Below are 19,794 nucleotides of genomic sequence, written 5' to 3' on the forward strand. Positions count from 1 at the left end.
TTGTGTGATCTATCCCTACCTTACCATTTATCCACTTAGTTTATTTGACTTTATACTGATTGTATCGGTACATCTACAAAAACAACTTCTCTACCTCCATCTCTCTGTGCGTTTAGCTTTCCAGGCAGGGAAGCCACTGAGTCGTCGGTGTCCCAGCAGCTGAGTGTAGGCGATGACAGTTTAGGCAGCTGGTCCAACCTGAGCTTTGAGGATGAGCACCTGGACGACAACAGCAGCTTCCTCCACCTCAGTGACAGGTATACAACCACCTACTGTCTCATATACAAGAGTCCAAATGTCCTCTGATCTTTAGAGCACTTCATTTGTCTGATAAAGTTATGTTAGGCCCTGTGTCCACCTAGCGTTTCCAACATTTCAATTGTTTTCAATGAAGGGAGAGCATTCTCAGCAACAGGCGTCCACCCTGGAGAAAAAGCACCCACAACTTTTTTTTACAAGCCGCTTTTTTTCAAAATGTACAATTCCTGTATTTTGCTGCTTATCGATCGTTTCTTGTACCCGCATCCTCTTTGCTCCGTGTCTGATCGGGAAATAAATGAAATAAAATAAAAAAACATACAGTAAAATTTAAAGGAGCAGTGTCAGTCATACAGTGGCCGTTGTCAACAGCCTGTTGTCATAGCTACAGAACGGATGTGCAGAGCTTTTTTTTTTTCTCACGCGACATGCAAACACTCCCGGTCGCACAGCCAGTGCTTTTCTGCCCGGAGGAAAAAGCTAGGTGGACACGGAGCCTAAGGGTCATGCAAATGCTCTCATGGGTACTGTTACACTGATAACACCAATATGAACTCTGTTCTTAATTTTCTGCACAGAATCATACTAAACCTTACCAAAATAACATTTATTTTACGACATGACTATTTGAGTGCGCTGACTGTGGCTTTTTCAAACATCGACTAATTTAAATTTCAGTGGTTTTTTGCTTATTTTTCCTGTTGGTTTGTACACAGATAATTTTACAAACAGGAATGAGGCTCAGGTTTTAGGTAGGTTTTATGACATTTCCTGCTGTTTACCACAAACCATGTCAGCTTGAAAACCGTGGTTGGCTTTTGGAAATGATGGTAACAACAGGTGGCAGCTGCAAATCCCTTTTATGACATATTTACAAGATCCACCACAAAATACTTTTACAAGACAGCATAGAACATAATTCATGATTCAATTTGTTACTTTTAAAAGACTCTTTCATGGCTATAGCTGGACCCCCTATAAACAGAGTTTCAAGGTCAGCACAGGTCACAGTGTGTGGTTCTGGTTTGGGTCATTTAGGCTTTACTGCCAGAATGCAATTTGTGTTGCATTATATGTGGGGGATGTTGTCAAAGGTTATTTTTTTCTGAGTTTCACCACATAAAGACGATCTAGTCGTTGTGACATAGCTGGCCCTCTCTCTCCGTGGATGGATATCGGATCAAGAAAAAGAGGGTGGGAGCCTGTTTTTGAATCTGGCTGTCTTGTCTTCTAAGGGACATGGACTCATACAAGTCTCCGCTGTCTGGAAATCAGGTTGTTGACATTTCTGGAAATCTCTGTTATCTTTATGGAAGCGAAACTGACAACATTTGAAATTCTTTCCCAAGGTAGTGAGAGAACACAATGTGTTAGCAGCTAGTTATTTTAGCCACGAGGGCCAAGTTAATGTATCATAATATTTTCTAAAGGTGTGTCTTTGACGGCTCTCTGCACTTGAGGCGGTCTTTCTGCAGGAACAAAGTCCACCATGTGTAATTCATTAGACCGTCTTATGAAAAACCATCTCCGCTATGCGAACGGAAAACAACGAAAGGAAGAAAAAAGAATCACCTTCAGGGGGTTTGTTATCTCACGGAGCGTGATGACGGACCAAATGAACAAGCTCTCACCAGGTGTCATTTAGTGAAACCGCAGGGAGAAAGCTGCAGCTGTGGTGATGCAGATTAAAGGAGGTATTTTTAGATATCAGAAACGTTCTTCCCTACACGCCACAGTGTGCAGGTTCCAGCCAGCACGCTAATTATTGACTATTTACTCAGAGAGTGTGTGTGTTGTTGTGCTGCTGTTGCCAGCCGGTTGTCCTGTTGGAACCCGCAGCATTAGCGGGGATTACGTGAGGACAAGAACGTAATGATCTCACATTATACGGCTTTGGCAACAAATTGTCTCTATCAACAAATTAGAAGTGAATCAGTGGGATTCAAGGAGGAATAATGTGCATCCGCCTCTGTTTTGAACGTCACCTGGCATTTAGAGGATTATTCCCAGTGCCAGAATTGGTCATCAATCTGAGTCATGTTTGTTGAAGCTTCATGATAGATAAGGTCATTACAGCAAGTGGGAAGAAAGTGTTTATTACGTCCACAGCTCTGTTCTCCACAGCAAAAAGTTCAAAAGTTAGCTAAAAAAGAAACAAAGCAAAAAAAGCAATAAACACCGACAGGACAAGAATAATTACCTGTTTAAAAACATCCTGAAACATCTGGTGTCAAACAACCATTTTTATAAAATAAAGAAGAGATTAAATGTAGACACGTGTGGGTTCAAAACTCTGAGCACCATTTTCCTAAAACAGGACACATGAGGAATGTATCTTCAACACTAAAGCAAAAGTTAGTCTTTCTGATATACAGAAAATGTTTCCACCAAATTCAGGATTGTTATTTCATAAAGTGAGGGAGGGGCTATACATTTTACTTTGTTGAGAAAAATAAAAAAAATGTATTACAATAAGTTACCTTGACTAAGAGTGCTTAGGTTGGAAATGAAATAAGAAATGCATCTCAAGCAAACACATTTCTGTGCCAGCTTGTTAAAGTCAAATAACCATCGTGGGGATAAAATAGAATTGTGCAAAAGTTTAAATGACTGCTCTGGTAAAGAATGCAGACTCAGAGGGCAGAACAAACACCTAGCTGTGGGAGTGTCACCCACCTGAGGGAGGGGTTACTGCCCTTTGTGATGTCATGAAGGGAAAATCTCCAAACGGCCTGTTTGAGCACACATTTTCTGAAAAGTGGAGCTGGCAGAAGACAGAGAGGATGGACTTTTCTCATCATTGGGGGGGTTTGTAGACAGACTAGAGACATATATTAGTGTTAGAAAAACATGGTGACGTTCATTTAGCAGAATATGTGACCTTTAAAAGATAAAGAAATTCTGAATCTTCCCAAAGCTGTTTTAAAACTTCAGTCTATTCCACAAAGCTTTGACATCCTGGTTATCAAGTTTAAAGCATAACTGCTTACTCAAAACTTAAAATATATGATTAGGAAAAAGTTAACAAATCTTATTAAAGTTATAATACTTGTATTAAGTTCAGAACACATGAAATGTTTTAAATGTTACTTTATGCTGTTCGCTGCAGTGTTACAGTGGTGCGTTACCTGCCTTCTCTCTCCAGCAGCAATGGGAACAGCAGTAGCTGGAGCAGTCTGGGCCTGGAGGGGGAGGCGTGTGAGGAGCGCATGTCCTTCTCTCCCTCTGACAGGTTGGTCTGCAGCTGCTTGACACGGCTAACCGTCTGTGAGACGTGGGGGGTTCAACTAGAATGAGACAAAGTGAAAGTGAGGCAAACAGAAAGCGTGCCACAGATCCCTGAGAGGAAAATCTCTGCACAAAACTGAAACATTTCTCTTTTTTTTATCACGTTAAATTGATTTGCAGGATTGCACAGTGGCAGTTTGATTTATACTTTGTCTCACACTAGGAACCACCAGCCCCTTGCATGACCACACTGAAGCTGTAAATGTAGAAACGCTTGGCTTGGCTTGGCTTGGAAGCTTGTGGGTGTTAATGTCAGCATGTGATCTTTCAATGCATGTCCTTTTGATGCTTTATAAAATCATTTTAGAGTTCATTTATGTTTGTGGTTGTTGTCATCCTTTATTTAACGCTGTTGAACAGTGCATACTATGCAAGTCCCTGTGCATAGTATGGAAGTTGGACTGGTGGCTGGAGAGGTGCCCTTGACCCCCAACCTCTCTGATGCGCTCCCTGCATAGCAGCCACTCACTGACATCTCTCCACTAGTGCATGTCCACAGGTCCTGTTTGTGCATGTGTGTGATTCGGGCCTATGTGTGGGAGAAGCATGTCTCTCAGTAACCGAGTGTAAAACCAGAATTTCCCTCAGGGATTAATAAAGTTACAGCCACCCATAGGTTCAGATATTAGTCTGAAGGTGTCATGGACCCTTACAGAATAGAGACAAACTGCAACATGAAGACAGTTAATCAGTACCTGCAGCCATTAATGAACATGAAATCATCCATGCAGCCTCTGTTTCAGCCCGTACCGACGCAGTTTAACCCACATGCACTCGAAGCCAATCGTTGGAGGTTAAATCCAAAAATCTGCCACATTTACAAGCCGTCCTCGTCCATGTTTTCTGAGTTGTACTGCCATCAGAGTGCATGAACTCAGCTCTCTTTGACAAACAGTTCTCCGGTGTCAGAGCTCACCACAGACGTGTGAACGCACCGACAATGCACCCAAAGCTTCAAGACAACATGATCAGTGATGACACAAAAATTGAGGTGACAAAAACTTTCCCACTGGATGGGAAAGTTTTTGCATGTTGACATTACTAGTCGCCTAAAATGAACTTAAACTAGTGGGTTCAGAAATGGTGCGAAACTTTTAAGTCTTACTCAATTTGACAAGTGTTCTTTAAGGTTGAATAATAAAGACCCGATCCATGTCGGTGTGACTCTCACTGAAGTCTGCAGAAAGGGACGGGCAGTCTGCCGTTTGTGAGGTCGATCTACCAAACAGTTTGCCAAAAGGTGCGGCGAGCGTTACACGATCAAGACAGTACAAAACAGAGAAAACAGAGAGGGAGGACAGTAGAGACGGCAGGGATCAAACATATGAGCAAAATCATTACAAAAAGACCAAACAGAAACACACAGAAAACAACAAAGGAAGGAGGAAAATGTCTAAATCGGAAGGCCTTCAAGAGGTCAGCCAGTAAGTAAGTTTTTATCCAAGAACAAAAAGTCCAAAAATCTCAGAATTATCTGGTGATGATTAAAATTTTCGGTGATAATTAAAGTGCTGAGAGCTGAAAAAAATTAATTGTTGCAGCTCTTCCAACAATGTGGAAAAGTTACTGTTGTTTTATTTTTCAGGTAGTTACAGAATTAGCCAAAAAAATAAACACATTTCTTCCTATTTTATCCAATCACTTTCTTTTATAAATATATAATCATATCATAGAGATATTGATGTGGCAGTGAGATAACAGCACTTATGTCTTTAAGCTCTGAAGACCATCACAGGTTGTAATATCAGTGCTGACCAATAGGTGGCATGTGTCTCACAGAGTCAGGTTTGTAGGTTAGTTACTTCCTCTTTTTGAGACTGGAAGGTTGTCTCATATATATTTAGTGATTTCCTGTTTGTTTGTAGAGGGACAGGTACGCAGCAAACGCTAACAGCTGTTATAGCCGACGCTGGTTTGTGATGCCGGTCTCTAGGGGGGTCTTTAACACACATCAAACTCAGCAAACAAGAGAACCCAACAAGCACAACGACACACAGACAGAACAGCACAGGATACATAAAGTCAAACAGGAAGAGCAGGGTCACACATGACCACAAGACCAAGTCCTCTGTTTCAGTTCAGTCTGGATCCAGTTTGAGCTCAGCAGGTGAAGAGTCCACATGTCGATCTCCTGATCAAAAAGAGCCCCCCCCCCCCCCCCCCCCCCCCCCAACAGTCTCCATTAGACGCTCCAGGTGCCTGACGTGTAACCACAAGGTCAGCCTGATAGACTTTTCTGAAATCGTGACGCAGGAAGACACTTTAGAGAGACCTTCAAAAGCAGACAGCGTCTTGATACCGGTGCAACTTAAACTCCGGACTCGACGGTAATCGTTGCAAACTTCAGAGAATACCTCAGTGGGTTTGATGACTAAACTGGTTTAAACTAGTTTCCCTTGTTGCATGATTTGAAGTTGACGCTGTCATCTTTGTTCTCAGTTCTTCATCTCCCTCACCTCCGCCTCGACGTGGTCAGTGTCGCTTTATGATCCCGTTTATAAAGACGTTAAAAAAGGCCTCGTCCTTTGTCTCGATGTGTCGTTGAGCTCGTTCAAGTCTCTCTCGCTGTGCGGTGTGTCAACAAGACGGAGATTACCGATCTTATAAAAACCCAGAAATGACTGTTTACCGTGTCAGCACAGCACACAGCAAATATTTGAACAATTGTCAGAATGGATATGGAGCAGATCTTCAGAGAGGGGAAAGTCGTTTGCTCTTAGTCACTCCGTCTTAACGGACAAAAGACGCTGAGGCAGGAAAGTCAATGTACTGGAATAATCAAAGAAACGTTGACTGGAAATGTGCGGGGTAGTTCCCTCACCGTGTCTGAGAATCCTTTTGATCAGAGTCATAAGAATAATCAGACTTGTGTTTCATCATTCACACGGCCGCAGTAGCTTAGAGTGAAGAAAGAGGAAAAGAAAACAAAGCACGCTCATTTAAAGAAACTGTGCGATAACGGCGAGCAGTCAAATCAATTCCAAACAGGAAGCAACGAGCAAGAACAGAAATATGCTGAAAAGGGGCGCAGGTAGCCTAGTGGTAAGTACGTGCGCCCCATGTATGGAGTCCATGGTCCTCCATGCGGGAGTTCGAGTCTGGTAGCCTGGTTAGGGTTAGGGTCCAGTCCTAGTGGTTAGTGCGCATGCCCCATGTAAGGAGGCTGTGGACGTCCAGGCGGGCAGCACGGGTTCAAGTCCACTTGCCTAGTGGTTAGTGCCCTCGCCCCATGTACGGAGGCCATGGTCCTCCAAGCAGGAGTTTGATGTCCGAGATACCCTCGTGGTTAGTACGCGCACTCCATGTAAGGAGGCTGTGGCCCACCAGGCGGGTATCCCGGGTTCAGGTCCGACCTGTGGCTGCTTTCCCACATGTCGTTCTCTCTCTCTCTCTCTCTCTCTCTCTCTCTCTCTCTCTCTCTCTCTCTCTCTCTCTCTCTCTCTCTCTCTCTCTCCTGTCCCATCCTCTGTCCTGTCTCTACAACAAAATCCCCAAAATAAATCTTGAAAGAAACTAAATGTGTCAGAGAACAAAGAATCATACGATTTCAAATCTGTTTAATTTAAAGCCAAGAGCAACGCTGAATAGATGTATCATCAGGTATGAATGTCTTAACCTTAGGCAGTCAGTTCAATTAAAATCTTATTTATGTGACAGTTCATCTTTACAGAACCAACTCCGGAGGATCTCGGAGGCTGTGAAGGATTATAAAACAGAAGAGAATTAGCCGTGTAGGCCACACCCAAAACCGTTAGGGGCCTTTAAAAAGGTGACAGGAACCAAACATCTGTCCTGACAGGAACTGTGATCATCTACCTGATATGATCTCTCTCTAGTAAAGAGCGTTGAAACACAGGATTCATGCATGCACTACTTTTGTCTTGTTCTTGTTCTGACTGCAATCTCCAAGCCTTTGCAGCGTTTCTTAAATCGTCGCTTTGCCTGCACTGCTTCTCTTTCCTTTAATCATAGTGCAGCAGCAGCCGTCTCTCCCTCCTCTCACTAACCTGCGCGATGTTTCTCCTCCCACAGTGACAACACAGAAGACAAGGAGGCGGAGGTCAAAGAGGAATCCAGCGGTAAGAATATCTCACCGTCTGAAACGTCCCTTTTGACTTAAGCTGCAGTCCGTAGTAATTCTAGGTTTTCTAATCCAATAAAAGTTTTTGTGAACAAGACTTTTCCTTAAAATGTCGATTTTGGCAAACAAAACAAAAACCCCAAATCTAGAGTTTTAGCATGTCACATTTTTGGACAGCGGAAGGATTAGTTGGGAAAGAAAAGGCCGCTCTGGTAATTTGAGGTCTCTCTCTTTCTGTTTGTGGAGATTCAGAGCGGATGCCGTTCGACTCCTGCTGACTGTGCTGTGTACATGACCGCCCTCGTATTCAGCCACACTAACGCTCATTCATACACTCGCTCCACAGGGAGGGGCTGAGCAGAAGGGGATGTAGAACATATATAACAACTCTTAAATATCATATTGGGGTATCCCTCTTTCTCTGGGATTTACTGTAGAAGATAACAAACTGATTACAGTAAGGGGCTCGAGGATATGGTGCCATGGCAGCAGGCTAAGCAAGTTTCCCCAGACTTGCCCCTCCCCAGCTGCATTTTCCAGCTCCTCCTGGGCCTCTCTGTCATTCGCTTGGACATGGATGAGGAAGTCTCTAAAAGGCACTCGCTTTCGTCACTTAGCATAGCTCGTTAGCTTGTTTTAGTGGAGACAACGATGCATGAATAATATCCACGTGTGACTGAAATGTTGAGCTTTGCCTCGTTATGGAAAGTATAAAAAAATACTGCAGGGTCAGTGATTCAAAAGGTTAAGTCAGGGAAAAAGAGATGTGACGATGATTCCCCTTGAATGATCCGTGTGTGTTGCTGCAGGGACTCTCTGTGTGGACCAGACTCAGGTGCACACTCCCAGGACGGCCCTGCTCATAATGAACTCGGATTTCCTCGGACCTCGGCACGTGACCCTGGACCCCCAGCTCAGGAGCATGCTGCAGTGGGTGGCAGCCTCCATGGCTGACATCCCCCTGATCCAGCTGAGCCCTGAGAGAGAGCTGCAGCAGGTGATTGTCTGCACACACACACACACACACACACACACACACACACACACACACACACACACACACACACACACACACACACACACACACACACACACACACACACACACACACACACACACACACACACACTAATTACCCCTAAAGCAGATACACAATGTTGTGTTTATGATTAAACACACGTTCATTCCTGAACCGAGTCAGATATCTCCATGAAAGAAGTCTTTCTTTCTGCGCTTGTTGATGTTGGTGTTAAAGGATAGTGATCTTGTATCGCGGTCTCCTGGTTTCCACTACAGTTCACTTTGCTGTGGAGACAAAATAATTATCTTACGCAATAATTAAGGAAAAATAGTCACCATGTAAACCTAGTTTGTAACATACCTCTGAATCCCCGTCAGATGAACTCAAGACACCCTGCAGCGACACCACCACTCATTCATCACTTCTGTTTTAACCATTTAATTCATGACTTAAAGCAAACTGTCAACCGTTATTTTACCTATTTTTAAAGGAGCAATATGTAACTCTGACACCTAGTGTTTAAAATGGGTACTGCAGTCTGAATTCTAAACATTGTAGAGAGCTGTCCCCCCCCCGCCCCCTCCTCTCTAGAGTCGACGCTCACGCAGGTCACCATGTGGTGGTCACTGAAGCTTCAGTGTTTAGCCAGCTCTGCATCGGTCTGTAAACCTTTCTGCGTTCTAACCTCTCTCCATTATTCAAAAGCATCTCCAATATTGATCCTAGTTTGAGCACGTTTCTGCTCGTGGAGCTTATTAGAAACATGCAGAGGCTTTTTAGGTCGGGTACAATCACTTCTATCTGAACCAGTTCTCTTGCCCCCTTACATCGCTGCAACACCTGTTGGTTTGACCTGATAACTGCTCTCATATCTGGCAAACCAAGGGGCGTCCAAAACGGCCGTGTGGGGGTGCCTTAAAACCGCCTACCTTCTCTGGTCCAAACAAATCCAGAGCATTCAGGACCAGAATCTAAAGTTAGAAGGAGGACATACTGGCTGCTGCATTGTTGTCAGAGAAGCCAGCACTTCAACATAGCATGTTTCCTTAATGTCTGATCATATAGTAAGGTACCTTTATCATTTTTTTATCATGTTCTTTCCTGAAGGATTAATCAACTTCTCAAAGTGCATCTTGTTTCCTAACTAATAAAAAACTCTGTCTTGGCAGTGAACCGGTTAAATTAACCTAATTAGCATTGATGAGCCGTAAAGAAGTCAGATGATCTCCACCAATGATGACTGTTTGTCCTTTCAGCTCCCAGCGGTCATCCAGAGGCTTCGGGAGAGGAAGTGGAGGGTGGGAGAGTTGCTGCACACGCTGCTGCGTTACAGCGAGGACGGTCAGACACACAGTCAGTCCAGAGAGGAGGCACTGCAGGCGGGCAGAGATCCTCACCGCACCCCCCTCTTCCAGTGGCTCCTGGAGCACATCTAGGACCCCTCCTCTTCTCTCCTCGGTGTCAAACAGGGCTTTGCAAACTCCACAAGCCTCTAGAGGGCGCCATATAAAGTCATCTCGCTCTGATGAATGTGGGCGGTGTGCTTTGCATTGCATGCTGTGACCAAGATTACTTCTGTTGTGTTTTATTTTTATTTTCCACCTTCTCTTTTGTTGTTGCAGTTTCTATAATTAATCAGGATGATATCATTCGTGTTGATTTAGTGAGTTGTCACTCCCGCCCGCCCACTCGTCTGATTGAAGGCCGCACACCTTGCTGTCATTGTGCCTGAGTTCCAGAAAGTAATGCAGAGATGATACAGAGAGGGAGAAAGAGATCCACACCCCGTCTGTTCCAGACAGACAGACAGACAGACAGAGACGCAGTGAGTCGAACGAGAGAGAGAGAATGTGTTTTCTGTTAGGGAATCCCCGTCGCCGTGCTGGGCGGGTGATGTCATAACAAACCCTCAGCTCACCTCCGTGGTGCCGTTTCCACATGTTTAGAGACCAACTGTGCACACACATCAGCCGACAACACCCTCTTGTTATCAGAGGGGATCCAAGATACACTGTTACACAATAACATCCTCCCATAGTATTTGATAACTGTATTGAAACACTCTGCGTTTCATTCATATCTGGTTCCAGTGAAGGTTTCTCTGGAGCGCTGAGCGAGTTAGTGCGGGTGTTACTGGACCGACCCATATGCTGCCATACAGATCGACATAATATTGTTGAAGTTGACAACCAATATCTTCAGTAAATTGCTGTTATTTTGCATCGATGATCAAATAAAAAGAAGCCATTATTCTGGCTTTAGAATGAAAACTAGTGCTTCATGACGTTGCCTCTTACCAGTGTCGGTATTCCTGTTTTATCGAACACTGTATCTCCGCTTGCCTAGCCTCAATCTCCTCGGTCGTCAAACTTAGTAAAATATTTTAAAAAAGGGTGATGTTTACTCGGGTGCTCGGGAGAGAAAAAAAGTCTATTTTTCTGAAGGTAGAGTTTGTTTAATCAAACGTGAAATGCTGCTCAAAGCTGCGAAAGAAAAGCCATGAAAGTTGGTTCAACGTTGCCAAATGTAGCCGAAACAAGGTGACTCTGCTTGCCCTCGGGTCATCTCTGTCAGTGGTCCAGTCTCTTTTGGGGGAAGATCCAGTGACGCAGATGGTGGATCTTGTAGTAATTAAAGACACCGCTCCAGTCTGCACCTCCAGAACCACAAACCAAACAAGCGTGTGCATTGCTCAACCCTGGACTCACACATTTTGTCAGACTCCCACACTCCTCAGTCACCTTGTGGAATGAAGAGCTCCGGAATACCACAACTTCCACACACACACACACACACACACACACACACACACACACACACACACCTCGTCTGTTACTCACCAGCCCCTATGTGTGTGTCCACGCGCACAGCACTACCAGCGACTTGCTGAGATGCACTTTTTTGTGATTTATCTGAGGAGAGACGGGCATTTCCAGCCATGAATTTCCTCCCCTGTGAATTTCCTCCCAGCATGCACGTCCGGCTCTGCAGTCAGTTAACGTACATGCACATTAACCCTCCCCCCCACACACACACACACACACACACACACACACACACACACACACTCCTCCCTAAAGACACATCATCGGGATACATTTTGGTGTTTCTGTTTATTTATTGCTTTGTTAAATGAGGGACCTTTAGGATGACGCGATGCTGCAAGCTGCTCAGATTTCTGTTAGCTCAGAACACTGTAATATACCACAGCCTCACATCTCTTATTATAATCTATTATCAAGTGTTGATGGTGGTGTTCACCTGCATGGCTTCATCTTGATTCAAGCTCTACATTCTTCTTCATCTTCTTAATGTATTGGCCTTCACTAACTGACCCTTCAAAGAACCCCTCCCCCCCCCCCCCCTCGGTCTGTCGCTCTTCAGAGCATGAGTCCAAAAACAGCTTTTTTTGTTTCAGAGGTCAGTGTCCATGGTGCAAAAACACTCAGCGTCAGCTAGTTGCTGAATGAAGTCCAACTTTTAGAACATTTCTCCCTCACTGACCAATCGAAATCGAGAAGGGAAGGGACTTTTAACTTTGTCTACAACACAGGTAAATATCAGGCATCAGACACATGATTCTTAAACTTTTAATTGAATGACTGAAGCTGAAAATATTTTGTTTTTAAATCAGCCAGTTTGTGTTCTAGAAATAAAAATATTGCATTCAAAGACTTCTTGTTTGGGGGGTAAGGGCATTTTGTTAAACCTGCAAAGTATCATTATTAAACATTACCTGATTAAAAAGCTTGACGGACAGACGTAGCCGGAGGAGGGCGGGGCTTAGTGAAGGGTCAGTTAACCTCGCAGTTACTCGTCTGTATCCACACTGCCTCTCAGTATCACTGCGAGCGTCTGCAGGAGCCTCACCTGTACCCGCTTCGTCTGCAGGCTCCACAGACAGTCACATTATAGTCCAGGTGTTCGTCCTGTATGATTTGTTTACACGCAAAAAATAATATATATATATATCAGAAAATCCACTATTTTTTAAAAAAAGTACTAAAGTTAAGCCTACTATTGAGTCTGATGGTAGAAAAGAAGACGGTGAAGTATTAACCTGAGCGATGTGAGATGGAGCACATATCCTGGTTTACATGAAGGAAATGTATTCAGAGTCCTGGACGGACAGAGAGAGCATCACGTTGTACAAACTCTCTCCCAGTGAATGTTTAGTTGTTCATGTAGGACGTTTTGTTTCGCTCTCCGCTTCCCTCTTCAGGTTTTCTTTCTTTCTGTATACTTTACATTCCCGTGCATCCTCAATAACCTATAGTGCTTTATTGTTGTGTTTGTGAAGCTGAAAAAAACCCTCTCCATGTAGAAGCAGAGACTGTAAATCTGTTTTTTTTTTTGCTCTGGTTGTTCCCAGTGTGTGTGTGTGTTTTTTTTTTCTTTCAGCCTCTCACAGGATAATTGAAGAAAATGAAAAGAAGAGAGAGATATGTACCTCACTTCCACTAACCTCTGTATTTCTCCTGCTTTCCTTGTAAAGTCCTGCCAAATAAATATATTTAATAAGTTATGTAAGTTATATATAACAGTGAGTTCACTTGTTCTCCCTCGTGGCCTCGTGCTCAATAGTTCATACATTCGAAGCTTGGAGTCAGAAACTCAAAGTTTGTTTATGTTAAAGCTCGGTGTGACAATAAAGCTTTTTCAATGTGCTCTTATTTTTTGTCTCCATTTAATGACTGACCACATCTTTGTAGAATTATGTGTGATTACATGAGCCACCTTCAGACTGTCCCTGTCATGGAGGCGTACTGGTGGGACGTAGTGATGACCATTAGGGGGCCCCAAAGAAGCAGCCGAAAATTTGCCAATGTTGCAATGACAGTAGGAAACCTCCCTCCCCTGCAGAACGCTGGTTCAAGCGCCCCAGTTGATTTTTGCCTCGGGCCCCAACAGAATCTAGAATCGCCACTGGTTACAGAGGTGAGACAGGATCAGCTGAACCAGCGGGGATCACAGCGCTGTGTGTGTGGAACTCCCTCTGTGCTGTGTGTCCACATACACCACGCCCGCCTGTCAGTCAGGTCAGCTACGCGCTTTATTGTGAATAACTCTTATCCTTCATCAAATCAAAACTGATGAGTCATCAAAACATTCACCCCCCCCGTACAGTGTGTGTCGATCGAGACATGAGCTAATCAGACCTATTTGTTTTTTTTTAACCAGGCTGTAAACATGTTAATCTCTGCTGTAAAAACAGGCTTTTATGAATGGGTGTGTGTGTGACTTCCTGTGCTTCTGCAGCCAGCCTCTAGTGGACACTCGAGGAACTGCAGGACTTTGAACTTCTGCACCGGCTTCATGTTTCAACACCGGAGGTTATCTCTACAACCCGGTGTTGTCTTCCTGGAACTAAAACTTTGCCATTTTAATGACTGTTTTCAGCACTTTGAAGCAGCTGGAGGATTTGTCACTGTTTCACTTTGATGAAAGGTCCGTCTCTTTGTTCTGCTTGTAAACTATTAAGACCCCAGAGAGTGTTAATACACAGAAAGAGAAGTGTCCCTGTGATTACAGCCTGCTGGTGAGTCCTCCTAACGCTTTAAAAAGCCGTCTCTTTCTGCAGAAGTGGCTCCTCCCCCTAACCGTTACCTGTGCTGCAGGTGCCAAATGAAACAAGAGATGTGTTTCTATAAAATCTGGTTTCAATAACAGAGCTACAGTCTTTGGTTGTGCATGGATACAGCTGCACAAAACAGCCTTTGTTGCTGCGTGATTAGAGCGCACCACACATGCACAAATATATAATTAGGTAATTCTTGCTGCAGTGGCTGGTACCTGTCAGCATCCAGCTCTCTGATGGAGCATGAATGGAGGTGTCTGTCTGACACGGAGGGAGAGAAAAGAAGAAAGGGAGGAGGAGGAGGAGGTGGGGATGCTTAATTGCAGGCTGAGTAGTGATACAGGAGGCGAGGAATGTGTCTGACAAGCACATCTCTGATCTTTTGAGCGGCGGGAAGCCCTCTGACAGACAACAAGCCAGCCATACATGGACATGGAGGCATGGGAGCTTGTGGGTGACCTGACTGAGTGAAGTCATTTCCAGCAGGCTTCAAATTAGATGCTATGTGTGGGGGAAGTTTGGCGATTCAGATCTCTGTCCCCTCTTGATGAGAAAGAAGAGCGGCTCATTGAGAAGAATTGCAAGTTTGGCATTTCCGACTCCCAGTTCCTAAAAAAACAGACACATCTTTATGTCATCCTGAGATTGTTTGTGTATTCTACAATTTAGTGTTAAATTAAATTCCTTAATTGTATCTCCGGTTAAGGGTGTCGTTCGGTCTGCACAGGGGTGTGAAGCTGCTCAAACAATGAATAATAAATTGGGAAAGTCCTATTGCTCATTTGGCTACTGTGCAGTGTACATGTTGACACTTTGTTGAACAATTTTTATGAATTTAGTTCCTTAAGGGCTTATGCTTAAAGTTTGAGTCAGCTCAAGGGTCACAGCTTTTGATGTGCTTCACAGCACTTCATCAGAATGGTCAGAATCCCTTGAGTCCATGTTTGATACAGTCTATCAAACAGACTCTGCCTCTCACCCAATGTGAGCCGGGATTGGCTTCATTCCCCCCGTAACCCTCTGAGAATAAGTTAACAGAGCGTGGCTCAAATCATTTTGATTAGTGTGTCTTAAAAATCCTTTCCCCTCTTCTTGACTCTGTGGTCATATATTTGTTATCGGTGCATGTCATGCATGTTGTGAGACAGAATAACCGCGGTCAAGAGGTTTAGTAACTCAGACCAACTATTCATTTAGAGCGCATCGATTAAGGCCTTTAGGTGGCCGCAGCAGAGTGAGTATCGGCCCCGTCCAGGATGATGCTGGTAGTAAGACACAACCACAGAAACCCTAATCGAAGATTGCAGCAGCTTCACAGAAGTGGAGCCACAGGAATGTCAGTGCAGTTAACAGGGAAATGAGACACTTTCATTAATCTGTGTTGACAGGCAGATTACAGTGCACAAACACACACACACACACACACTGACGGTTTAACTAGCGATGTATAGCAGTTATTGTGCAGAAAACTATCAGTCAGCATTACAGAGAGACAGACGGGAGCCTAATAGCATACCACCCTCGGTCTGTTCTCTGTACCCCCCACACACACACACACACACATCAGTATCGGAAAGGCCGAGGCCTGCTTTCGAGGATCCTCCTGCTGCCCCCCCCCCCCCCCCCCCCCCCCCCCCCCCCCCCCATTGTGACTCTCTGACATCACTTCCCCCCCAACAGCAACAAACGGCAGGGTTGTTGGGAGAGTCCTCTGGAGGAGGCGGGCGTGTTTGAGTCAGGCCCATGGAATCCATGATATACTGTACTGGGCTTTGTGTTTGAAAGGGGAAAACCAGCGACATCATCCCTGCCCGGCTTTTGTTTAGCCCGGCCTGAACAAGAACTTCTCCTTTGTTTTGTTTCTTTTTCTTCTCCTCTTCCCGATGCATGAGCTCTTTATTTGACCTGATAGGTGTGAGCGCTTAGTGAGCCGGGGGGGGCTGACTCACAGAGGAGGGTCTGAGGTCACGCTGGATGACCGACCGAACTGGAGGCACTTCCACCATTTTTTTTTTTTTTTTTACATTGAATCAGATTTTAATTTTCTCCTGGAACTGGTGAGAAATAGCTTTTAGGCGGAGCATCATCCTGCAGTCCAAAAGTCTCACGAGCCAAGTGCCATAATGAAAAAGTTAATGGAGTGGAAAATCTAATAGCTTAAATCCTTTAGCAAACGAACACAAGTCTTTCCCACTGGATTCAGAAAGAAGGGAGTGTCTTTTTTACATCACACAAGTGGACCACCTGCTCCTGATAGGGGGCTTATAATGTTTTTCTTAGGTTCAGGACTTTGTTTATGCTAAGCTACTTCATGAGCTTCTTCTTTTGTTATGCTGAAAGGTTGAGATCATCCGATATCAAGCTTCTTTGTCTTACGTACGTCTACAGCAATGTGGAGTGAGCTCAATCAAATCCTGGATTACTTTATTTATCCCTGGTGATATTCGTCTTACAGGCTGTCCAAAGACATAAATACAATTAGAGAGTAAACGTCTCTTTAATTGACAACACCCTTCCTGTTCTCAAATGTGTAAGGAGCAATGTGTTATTTAACATATGAAGAACGTAAAAATGAAGAATGTGTGCCATGTTATACAAACTGTAAATACATCAGAGATCCAGTCTATCCTGTGTAAACGTCTCTCTGAGTCATGACTGTCTACAATGAGTGAGAAGCTCGAGTCCCGCTGGCTGTGTTGTTGTGAGAGCCGTGTTTACATGGACGGGACGGCCGGCTCCTCCCCTTGTGTATAAAAGCTGTTTTAGTCAAGGACTAGAGAGAAGAAGAAGAACATACTCACTGATTATTTTAATGTCATGTAAGAGTTTTTAGATCACGCTCATTCTGTCAGTTTACATGCAATGTGAAGCTACGAGCTAACTAAAGAGCGCTAACATTAGCATGCTAACACAACAATGCAGGACACAGGTGATCGCAGCTCGAGCCGAGGACAAGTTTGTCTGCCGCTTGCGCGAAACTACTTCATGTGAACGCGAGTGAAGGGAGGTTGGAGGTGTGGCCAAACAGCAGTTTGTTTTGGTTTCATGCTGGAGCTTAAGGGGCGACATCTACTGGATCAAAAAGTTGCATATTCTTCCTTTAAATGAATTTACAAAGTTGGTTGGAGTTCACGTTCTTGCTACAACACTTTGACGTGGCAGAAGTTAGACGAGCCAAATCAACACTTGTGTGTATGATGCAGGAGGTTTTCTTAGGACTGTAGGGGGGTTTAGTGGTCAGGTTCTTGGTTCGAAATGTTGGGGCCGTTCTGTGGGAGTTTGCATGTCCTGTGAATGCTCTGGATCTCTCGCTGCCCAAAGACATGCCCGTTAGAATGGGGGAGTTGGGAGCATGCTCGTTCACGTTCAGCTTTTGTGTTTCCTGGCCGATTGTTGTTTTTTTGGGAACCATTTCACACTTGATGCAGCAGCCGAGAAATAATGGAGGTGAGGACCTTTGACTCTGTCCTGATGCTATGGCGTTCCACTTTGCTCTGACTGAGTTCCACCAGCAGAGACTTTCTCCTAGATGAAGATAATACGCTTCCCTATCTGAACTGCTTGGTGTAGCCTTCTTTTTTAGCCTTGCAGCTTATTAGTAGACATAATACATTCAGACTTTCTGCTGCTTTTTCATGCAATGGAGTTATGTTTCCAAAATAATTGAAGTTTGTTTTTTCAAGTTAATTTGAGCAACCCATGGGAAAGTGTTCTTTGTTGGGAATCGTTGATACAGAAACATATCAGATATCCTACTGCGATGTTTTTTGCTGATGTCATGGTAACAGAAGTCGTGGTAGACTTCCTTAATCGTGTTGACTTTACGAGCGAGGCCACGACTAATGAAAGATCCCACGGAGTCACCAGCGGGCACTTGGAAACAGTCATCTTTCAGAACGTGAGCTGAACCGTACCCAAAACATTTCCCTGCTATTGTCTGCTTGTTTCCAGGAGTGACCACATACTGATGCTGTAATTGTGTGTGTGTGTGTGTGTGTGTGTGTGTGTGTGTGTGTGTGTGTGTGTGTGTGTGTGTGTGTGTGTGTGTGTGTGTGCGCGTGCGTGTGCGTGTGTGTGTTAAAGCCCAGCAGAGGCATGGACAATAACTCCCAAGCACTCCAGCTCCCGGGGCAAACTCAGACCTGAACACAATGAAAACTATCAGCGTGGGAGCGGAGAGACGGAGACAGTGATGAAAGAAAGATGTGCAGAGAACAGATAAGAGTTTATGTCGGAGGGAACGGCTGAATCATGTTGAAATTATGAGTGTTTATATGAAAATGATTGGAAGGGAGCAGAGCGAGTGGTCTGTAGGCGGAGGGGAAATGTCACAGTCAAGAGGGGCTGCTGGTGTTTCCCAATCCGTCAGTTCTGTTTTGACTTTTCAGGATTGAAAACAGAAGTTGGACCTTGGTAACGTGGTAAATAATGTTGGGTATTATCTGCGCGCAGGGCTTGTGAGCCTGTCTGACTCACAAAAACAACAAGCAACCCCTCAGCTGGTGCTCACTACACATCATTTCTCCCACCCTGCCGGAATAGAAACCAGCAGATACTGGCTTTTCATGTTTTTATTAGAGAGGTTGTTTCATCCTTTTGCTCATCATTTTGTCTGCTAACACCCACTACATGTTGACTCAGGTGTGTGCGTAAGTTAAGGCTTTGACAGACAGCTCATGAATTAGGAAACATCCTAAGAAGTCTTCTTTCTGTATGACCTCAGGGTGCATCCTCACACCCACCTCGTCGATGTGTAGGTGTAGGTTGTGTCTTCAGACCGGGGCCGGGCTGCTTTGATTTGACAAAAGAGAGGAAGCAGGGGTCAAGTCTGGGAGATCCTGACATGGCTAAGTGAATAAAAGACGTCTCCTGCTGATGTCATGGTCCATCCTGCCCTGGTGTTTTTCCTTTCCCAACTCCTCCATCCTCGTCCTCCTTCCTCTCCCCCCTTCTCTCCTCAACCCAGTGTGATGGCAGTCAAACTGGCAATGGATTTCCTATTGTAGGGCTAAATGTTTCACAAGAGAGATGTGGCTTGGAGATGAATGAAGCTCAAGAGGTCGTCCAAGAGGGTGAAAATACAAAACATGCTTTGCTTATCTGCTCTGCTGCATCTCACCTCCTCTGTTAGGCCTCAATATTTAGACTCATGGCTGACATCTATCATCAAGGCCTGAGCACCATAATGTGCAGAGACCATAATGTTGTGATCATGTCCATCCATCCATTTTCTTCCGCTTATCCGAGGTCAGGTCACGGTGGAAGCAAGCGCAGTAAGTCAACCAGGACCTGCCTTCTCCCCAGCAACGTTCTCCAGCTCCTGCTGGGAGATCCCGAGGCGTTCCCAGGACAGACTGGATACATAATCCCTCCAGCAAACTCTGGGTCTACCCCGGGAGCTCCTCTGAGTAGGCATCCTAATCAGATGCCCGAACCCACTTCAACTGGCTCCTTTTCGATGCAAAGGAGCAGCGGCTCTACTCCGAGCTCCCCCTGAATGTCTCACCCCATATCTCTAAGGCTGATAATTGTGCAAGATTGTTGTGGTACCACATTAAGTGCATTTTT

At 44.6% G+C, this 19,794-nt stretch overlaps 1 protein-coding gene across 5 annotated transcripts in view; it reads left to right on the top strand.

Annotated features, from left to right (window-relative positions):
- The window catches only part of akap11 (A kinase (PRKA) anchor protein 11), a 202,206-nt gene that overhangs the window by 11,620 nt on the left and 170,792 nt on the right, over positions 1-19,794 (top strand). For 2 of the 5 annotated variants that reach the window (XR_009675567.1, XR_009675568.1), the window contains exons 8-12: positions 117-257; positions 3,404-3,490; positions 7,579-7,625; positions 8,437-8,624; positions 9,905-10,473. Coding sequence is in view for 3 of the 5 variants with exons in the window: in XM_061053646.1 (XP_060909629.1) it covers positions 117-257; positions 3,404-3,490; positions 7,579-7,625; positions 8,437-8,624; positions 9,905-10,084 (643 nt within the window). In the remaining 2 variants the exon portion in view is untranslated. Of the gene's footprint in view, positions 1-116; positions 258-3,403; positions 3,491-7,578; positions 7,626-8,436; positions 8,625-9,904; positions 13,322-19,794 lie in introns of those variants that run through there. The other 3 variants (XM_061053646.1, XM_061053647.1, XM_061053648.1) reach the window with 3 other exon arrangements.

Source organism: Labrus mixtus, chromosome 13 (genome assembly GCF_963584025.1).
Source record: "Labrus mixtus chromosome 13, fLabMix1.1, whole genome shotgun sequence".
Lineage (NCBI taxonomy): Eukaryota > Metazoa > Chordata > Actinopteri > Labriformes > Labridae > Labrus > Labrus mixtus.